The sequence below is a fragment of the Palaemon carinicauda genome, chromosome 25 (genome assembly GCF_036898095.1).
Source record: "Palaemon carinicauda isolate YSFRI2023 chromosome 25, ASM3689809v2, whole genome shotgun sequence".
Classification (NCBI taxonomy): Eukaryota; Metazoa; Arthropoda; class Malacostraca; order Decapoda; family Palaemonidae; genus Palaemon; species Palaemon carinicauda.
In genome coordinates this window covers 4,107,840-4,116,697 of record NC_090749.1, presented here as the reverse complement: position 1 = coordinate 4,116,697, position 8,858 = coordinate 4,107,840, and the positions used below count along the sequence as shown (strand labels likewise).

At 43.1% G+C, this 8,858-nt stretch overlaps 1 protein-coding gene across 1 annotated transcript; it reads right to left on the bottom strand.

The window, feature by feature from the left end:
• Positions 1 to 362: 362 nt before the first annotated feature.
• On the bottom strand, positions 363 to 5,088 carry LOC137618641 (uncharacterized). Its single transcript, XM_068348766.1, has 2 exons — positions 920 to 5,088; positions 363 to 521 (listed from the first exon to the last, which is right to left on the bottom strand). Exons 1-2 carry the CDS (start codon positions 3,485 to 3,487, stop codon positions 510 to 512), a joined length of 2,580 nt encoding a protein of 859 aa, XP_068204867.1. The 5' UTR covers positions 3,488 to 5,088; the 3' UTR covers positions 363 to 509.
• Between the last annotated feature and the right edge of the window lie 3,770 nt (positions 5,089 to 8,858).

Sequence of the window (8,858 nt, the reverse complement as noted above, 5' to 3'; positions counted from 1 at the left end):
AGGAAACAGCACCATCACTCGCAATTTCCTGTAGAAGAACACCACCAAAACCGATGTTGCTGGCATCTACCTGAAGGAAAAAAGGTTTGGTGAAGTCAGGAGCTTGTAGAAGTGGCTTGGAAACCATAAATAGTTTTAGCTGATCAAAGGCCCTGTTATGATTACATGTCCACTTAAAGGGTACTTTGGTTGAAGTTAGAGCAAAAAGTGGGGCAGTGATTGTTGAAAAATTAGGGCAAAATCGGGAATAGTATGATACCATGCCTAGAAATGTCTTAAGCTCTTTCCTATTCCTTGGTTCTGGATATTCCTGGATGGCACTAATGAGTATACTCAAGTCTTTCTTTTGATTTGGTGAACAGTCTAGGAACCGTGGAAGGGACTTTAGAATTTCCGAATTGTTCATGTCCTTCCAAGACAAAGTCGACTTCACACTGAAATCAGTCTCGTCATCCTCGTGGCTCACGTCTGTACCAACCTTGGTAGGAGTCTGCACCTCATTCTGCATCTCATTCTGTGACCTGTGATTAAGAGGCGTTAGTGACAAACTCTGCTTGGCAGATTTAAAGTCATGAATTACATGATTAACTATACCTGTGGTAGATTCATGATAGGGTTTAATTAAGTTCACATGTACAAGCTGAGTTGGCTTACGTCTGTCAGGAGTTGCAATAACATAGTTTGTTTTTGTGGTCCGCCTGATAATCTTAAAAGGTCCCATGAATTTCTCTCTCAATGGAGAGCCAGGTACGCAGTGATATACCAGCACCTTATCTCCACACTTAAACTCTCTTACCTTTGCCTTCTTATCATATCTATCCTTCATAAGCTCTTGAGCATGCTGCAAGTTCTTTCGAGCGAAGGCATGGATATGCAACAACTTCTCCTCCAAGGACTTCAAGTATTGGGGAAGGCTTACCTGATTTTCTTTCCTAGAACCTTTTAGTATCTGTTCTTTTATCATGCTGAGGTTTGACCTGGGTCTTCGTCCAAACATCATCTCGAATGGAGAAACTCCTGTAGACTCATTTGGCACGCTCCGAAGTATGTACAGAAGTAAGTCGATGTCTTCATCCCATTCCTTCTCCGTTTCCATTCCATATCGTCGTAGCAAGTTCTTTAGAGTCTGATGAACTCTCTCTAAGGCCCCATTGGATTGAGGACGATAGGCTGAAGAGAGAACATTAAAGATATTAAATTGATGGAGAGCACTCTGGAACAAAGTACTGGTAAAGTTGGTACCTCTATCGCATTGAAGTTCCCTAGGAAAACCAAACAATGTAAAAACTTTTATCAGTTGTTGGATAATGTTTCTAGCAGAGATATTTTTAAGTGGAAATGCTAGAGGGAACCTAGTAGTGGGGCAAAGAACACTTAGTATATATTCATTACGCCGGCTAGTTTTTGGCAAAGGCCCAACACAATCTATAATTATTTTATCAAAAGGTGTACTAGGGACCACAATGGGCACTAGAGGGGCTGGTGGTATCTTTTCATTAGGTCTTCCGGTAACTTGGCACACATGACACCTCTCTACGAAACTCTTTACGTCCATCTTCATTCTGGGCCAGTAGAAATCTTCTAGGAGGCGCCTGTATGTCTTCGTGATGCCTAGATGACTCTCAGCAGAGTGGGCTAATTTCATGATTGAAGATCGGAGGCTGCCAGGTACAACCAGTTGATGACAGTCACGCCAGGAGTCTTTCTCAGTCAGTGTAGGAGACCTGTAATGACGCATGAGGATATTATTCTCTAGATAAAATAAGGGTAACTTATGGCTCTTATCCGAGGGATTTTGAACCTTATAGAAGCATCCCTTAAGGCTATCATCTGATCTCTGAAGATTGACGAATTCATCATGATGGAGACCAACCAAGTCTGGTAAGGAATTTGAGGTGTCGTCATCAGTGGGAACTCCAATTGCAGCTTTAGTAGCAGCAGAACGAGTGGTGGCTTGGCAAGGTAGAACTTCTTGTTGGTTCTGCTCATTTTCTATAACACACCCTGGTTGAGAAATAATGAGATTAGGTAAGACAGTTCCTTCAGCTAAATCATTTCCTAACAGAATATCAGCTTTCTCACAAGGCAATTCTCTATCCAGTAAGGCTACTTCGGTTCTTCCAGTAAAGTAAGGGCAATCTATATGCATATTAACCAGAGGTAACACTAATTTACTGGATAGATCAGTGATGGTAACATATTTATTAGTAGGCTGAGTCAGAGGTTTCAATTTACCACTTACTATAGTTTGTGACGATCCTGTGTCCCTTAACAACTTTACAGGGTAATTATTGACAGTACCAGAGCAAAGGAAATCAGAGAAGTCATTTGTGACTTGAGAACAATGGAGAGCAATCCTTCTTTGGTTTTTGCTCTGAGTAGTCTCTGGTCTGTTCCATGCTGTTTGCTGAGAAGGCTGCATAACCTTAGAAAATTGACATCGGGGGTTAGGACAGTCTTTAATGGCATGTCCCTTCTGTTTACAGAAGGAACAATAAATATTAATACTTGCCTGATCTGTAGAGTTATGTTTCTTTACCTTATGGATGAGGTGATATTCATCAGCAAGAAGAGCCGCCTTCTTCCCCTCCTTCTCCTGCCGTTCTCTGATGTACATAGAAATGTTGGAAGGAATCCTCCTCAAAAACTCCTCTAGTACCATTAAGTTCTGTAATTGTTCAAAGGTAGTTATGTTTTCAGATTCTAGCCATTTTCTAAACTGTTTTAATTTGACCTGAAACAATTCCAAATAAGTTTGGGTGGTTCCTTTGATGGAGTTCCTGAACATTTGCCTATACCCTTCAGCTGTAATGGTATAGGCATCAAGGACAGCTTTCTTTAGGACATAGTAATCTCGTTCCTCTAACATTTGCGAAGCTATATGAGCAGCCTTACCTTTCAGTGCACTCCGAATGAGTAGAACATATTGTTCTTTTGGCCAATGCAAGGTTGTGGCTGTGTCCTCAAAAATACCAAAGAACACGTCTGGTTCTTTTTCATCAAACGGTGGTAGTAGTTTAAGAGCCTTAGTGAGGGAAAAACATTCGCCAAGCTCTCTCTCTTTGCCTTTCTCGTTCAACCTGATACTGGCCAGCTGTCTCTCCATTTGTAACTTTTCTTCTCTTTCCCGTCGTTCCAAGGCTATCATCCTTTCTTTTTGCTCGTATTCAGCTTGATGAGTTGCTTTTTTTTCTCTCTCTAATTCAAGCTGCAACTTGAGCTTCACCAATTCTGGATCCTCTATAGCCTTAGCTTCACCTCTCCCTAACGTAAGGGGCCGAAGGGGAGCAGTTTCTTCTGATGAAACGGAAGCTTTGGCTACCAGGAAATCCAAAACTCTTCCCAGAAGTTCTGCTTTCACCATGGAGGGCAATACAGGAATCCCTGCTTGTTCAGCAATCTTTCGCAAGTCATTTTTCTTGGCATCTCTCAACGATAAGAGGTGCCCCCGAGGGTCCTCAAAAAACTTCCCTGCATTGAAAGACATGGTGGATCATAAAAAGCACTTTTGATCCACTACGAGCACTTTGTCACTGTCACCGAATCACTATCGCTAAAACACTGAATCACCAATGGCTAAACCGCAGAATTATTAAATTAATATCCCTTCATGGTTTATTCACCGAATCACTTAAGTACTAGGGCAATAAATCACCGAATCACTAACACGTCACTAAATCACCGAATCAATAACACGTCACTAAATCACCGAATCAATAACACGTCGTTAAATCACCGAAACAATAACACTTCACTAAATCACCGAATCAAAAACACTTCACTAAATCACCGAATCAAAAACACTTCACTAAATCACCGAAACAATAACACGTCGTTAAATCACCGAAACAATAACACGTCGTTAAATCACCGAAACAATAACACGTCACTAAATCACCGAAACAATAACACGTCACTAAATCACCGAAACAATAACACGTCACTAAATCACCAAATCAAAAACACTTTGTCAATAAATCACTAACACTTACTGTCACGGGTATGAATATATTACCACTTTAAAGAAATATACACTAATAGTCAAAACTGCCACTTAACGTTACCTTAACGAAATCATAAACAACATAAGTCACTAAGTTTTTCGAAACTATGAGTAACAACGCACGATGCACTAGTTAACGTCACTTTTCACAAAAATTCACTTAAATATACAAGAACCACTTAACACACACTGGAGGTTGCACAACGTCACTTTCACTAAACTATCACTTTGCTATGTAAAATACACTAAGGAACGCACACTGAGGTTATACAAAATCAATTTCACGAAACTCACTTAAAGCACTAGGAAAACGCGTTCCTGGGTTCTCGTATTCTGTAAAAGAGGGACAGTAATCCCTGAGGGAAATTAATCCCTGAATGATGAGAGGGGATGGTTACCCTAAGTGTTCCAATATGACTGGGGTGACTAAAGAACGCAATAGCGACAGTCGGCAATGTCAAGGCAACAGAACGGCGACTAAGTACCGATTCCTTGCACTGCACTTCCTCCAAACAATCGGCAAGAGGGGATGGGTACCCTATGAAGGAAATTAATCCAGAAGCATTCTAATACGTCTGGGGTGACTAAGGAACGCAAAAAATGCGATAGTCGGCAACGTCAAGGCAACAGAACGGAGACTAAGTACCGATTCCTTGCGCTGCACTTCCTCCAAACTATCAATAATACTTGCGATGACGTAAACAATACGGCACCTTGATCGTAGAAGGGAGAGCTCAACAACGGTGGAGGTATATCTATTGATCGTACACTAACGGAAATTCACTAAATTCGATCACTATACTAACGAGCTTAAATCCCTTCACTTCACTTCACTTCACTTCATATCCCGGCAAGGCCCCCACTGTAATGAATTTCCGTTTTTCCTTGATGTTAACCTTTTTCTATTTTTAGTTGACACTCGTGATCGAACAATTATTATATGCCTCAATGGTTACCGTAGGATAGATACAACCATTAGTACAATCAAAAGTATATTACTCCCTTCTCACTATAAAGAATAGCACAATATTACAATGCTTTAAATTAAGAAACAAGTATTCACCACCAAAGGTTAAGGAGCTCTCGCTTACCGAAGCATGGAAAGCTGTTAAGTCAGTTTTCCCAAGGATCAACAATGAAAATAACAAGTAATTTTACAATAATTCACTAGCGGTGCTAGGAAAACAAGGACTAAAATATAAGTCTGAGGACATAACCAAACAACAGATGGCGGTTGTGGAGGCTTAATATAAAGGTAACAATTAGAAATATGTTAGGACATTACAATTTCAATAGTCTCTTGACAGATCCTGCTATTTCTTTCCTCTTCTTACTAGGAATGGAAAGCCGATGTGACTCCCAATCCCAGTGGATTCCCAACCACTGAAATTTTTGAGCTGGAGAAAGACGAGACTTTTTGATGTTGATCTTGAATCCCAGATGTTCCAGGAACTGGATCACTATCTTAGAAGCTTGCATGCATTCTGTCCTGGATGCTGCTCACACCACCCAGTCGTCCAAGTAGGCTACTACTTGGACCCCCTTTAGGCGTAATTGATGGACGGCTGCATTCGCGACCTTCGTGAAAATCCTTGGGGCTATGTATAGCCCGAAAGGCATGGCTCTGAAGGCGTAAAGTTTTCTATGTAACTTGAAGCCTAGGTAGGAAGAGAGGTGACGATTAATTGGAACGTGCCAATAAGCGTCAGACAAGTCTATAGAGACAGTATATGCCCTTCTGGGCAGTAGGGTCCTTATGTGCTGAAGCATGAGCATTCTGAACTTGTAGTTCACTATGAACTTGTAGTTCACTATGAACTTGTAGTTCACTATGAACTTGTAGTTCACTATGAACTTGTTGAGTGGCGACAAGTCTAGAATAACTCTGAGTTTTACTGAGTCCTTCTTTGAAACACAAAACAGCCTTCCTTGGAATTTTATGGACTTAACTTTCCGGATTACTCTTTTGTCTAAGAGTTCTCAGACGTATTCTTCCAGAATGGGGGATGGGTGTTGGAAGAATTGAGGAAATTGAGGTGGAGGACTGCTCCAACTCCAACCTAGTCCATTTTTAATTAGGCTGTGGGCCCAGGGATCGAAGGTCCAGCGATCCCTAAATTGCTGTAGTCTCCCTCCTACTGGAAGTATCTTACTTCTGCTGTTGTGGACCTGAGGCCTTGCCTATTTGACCATGTCCTCCCCTGTATCCCCTTCCTCTTGAAGGGCATCTAGAAGAACCGCTGGCTGTTCCTCTAGCTCTCGAACGAAAGGAAGAAGTCTGCCTTTCGAAGGCTGGGTTTAAAACTGGTGACTGTGTCGCCACTTGTTGAGGTATCAGCTGGTACGTGGTTGGAGATTGTGCCACTATCTGAGGCACCGCGGTCACAGGAAGTTGTTGCTGTTGCTGTCGGTAGGGTTTAGCCGGCCGAGAGGATGGCCTTGGCCTTTTTGTCTTCCTCTTAGGATGGGGACCCTCGTCCGGAGAAGACTTTCTCTTGAGATCTAAGCCCCACTTTTTGAGAAGGTTCCTATTCTCTTGGGCAGCCTTGTCTACTACCTCTTTAACCACTTCATTGGGAAAGAGGTCTTTACCCCAAATATGAGAGGAGATCAGTTTCCTCAGTTGGTGCCTCACCGCAGCCGAGGCGAACACGAACTCTCTACAGGTTCTCGTAGCTTTAATAAAGCTATAGAGATCCTTCGTAACTGTGGCCAGATGGGTTTTGGCCACAACCATGAACATGTCCTGGATCTTGGGGTCACTTGCCCTTGTTTCTAGTGTTATTTGCAACGACATCGATGCCGCAAGTCTTTCCTTTGTCTCTTGCTCTCTACGCAAGAGAACCTCCGACAGTTTTGGAAGTGCCTCACCGAACTGGCGTTCAGCAATATCAGCTTCCAGCTTCTCGACTGAGAAGGTAAGGTGTACGTCCTTCCAGTGTTCTTGGTCCAAGGGCAAGGTCAGAGATAACAGCTCGCATTCCTCCATAGAGTGGCATGGTTTCTCTGCATCCATCGCCTTTAAGGCTGTCTTATATCCCTTTTCCAAGAAGGGAAAGGCTCTGGTAGGAGAGGCCACAAAGGAGGGAAGCTTCTTACTCAAGGCGGGCACCTTTGAGTTAGTGAAGCCCCTCTCTTTCATTGAGCTTGCTAGTAACGTCTGAGCTTTACTATGGTAAAAAACTATGACCTCCTTTGGCTCCGTCTCCTCCTTTGAGGCTGGCTCCTTCCTAAGACGGACATAGCAGTCCGGATAAGAATCTTTGTTGGGCCAAAATTCCACTTCTTCCAGGGGAATTGCTCCCAACTTTTCTGAGATCACGATCTTCCCGGTTGTCATTGGCATGTGTTCGGCATACCTCCAAGGATTGGTATCCAAGCACAAAGGAAGATCCTTCCCGCTGAGCTGCTTCTGGGGCCCACGTGATGCTGCAAGTCTACGTATCTCTTGTTTTATTGCAGCCTCATTCTCATCATTCTTTCTTTGAAATTGTTGGCTCATCTCAACAATGGAATAAAGAGTCCTTCCCAGTTCATCTGGGATAGCAGACGATATAGATGGAATAAGTTCTGGGTCCGGAACCGATGTAACCGACACTTCGTCGATTTCTTCCTCTTCTACTTGAGGAGCCTGGAAAAACTCCTCCTCCTGACCTTCTCCTTGAAGGTCCTTCTCAGTAGAATCCGACACCTCCGACATCCTATCGTCCAATTGGATGTCTTGAAGGGCGGCTGAGACTTCAGAATCTACCGGATTCTGGGCAGTTGGTATCTCCACCTGAGGCTGGGGGATGATTGCATCAGCCGATGCTTTAGGGAAAAGGTAGGCCCTCATCTTCTCATTTGGAAGGTAGGGACCTGAGGTGTTTTTATGAAAACCCCTCACCCAGGATCGTAACGTTTCCCTGGCAGCATCCCTTGACTCCGTTGACTTAGGGTCGTCAAAAGCCTCGGTAATGAGGTTAGAATAAACTGTACAAACCTGAGGGTCCCAATAGCGGAGATCACCTCTGGAGGCTGCGCATGCTGCGTGCCTCCTGCAATATTGATGTCCACAGAAGTTCTTACTGCGGACATTACAGAACACACTCCCGCACTTCGGATGGTCCTCCTGCAAAGAGAAGAAAAATCCATGAGTATCAAGTGAAGGCTTTCACTTATATTGGGACTTTTAGCTTATATAGAAAAGCTATAAAAGAAAGAAGGAAAGACACATACTTGTATTTCCTGTCCAGTCAATTGCTGAAACCTCCCGAGATATTAAAACTAAGGTTAATTCTATTCAAGAATACCTTATGTAATTTCCTAAACGGAAATTTAAGGTGTAGTTCACACCTTGAGATAAAGTTTTAATATACGGGATAGAAAGAATACAGAAAGAACTTATTTTCTATATATTGTATGTACAGTCTCAACAAAAAGCTGTACAAGATAACATTAAGTATGATGAAGAACTTTAGTGTTATCACAAGCTCTGTACAGCAGTTTCTGCTAATGCAGTGTGTACTACACTACGAATACAGCAACTACTGTACATCTCATGCTGTTGTGCCGGCCAGCACGCACCGGTTCATGTCGGCGTGCGCCTGCATGTGCCGGCCGGCATCTACCCCTGTATAGCTCAAAAATATACTATCCTTAACTAATAGGAGGCAGCCCACTGATTCATGACTGTGTGCTGGTCGGCAATCATTGCCAGCCGACGGCTGAAAACACTAATACCCGGCTGCCGGTCTCTAATCGTAGTGGCCAGCAGATTCGGGCTGTGTTTTCACTGCCAGCAGGCAAAGGTAATAAAACCCATGCCCGCCGACAGTACGCAAGAACCAGAGAACCTCCTCCTGCCCGGCTGTCG

What these genes read in the sequence shown, in the direction of transcription:
- LOC137618641 (XM_068348766.1), bottom strand. Translation starts at nt 3,487, where the DNA reads ATGTCTTTCAATGCAGGGAAGTTTTTTGAGGACCCTCGGGGGCACCTC.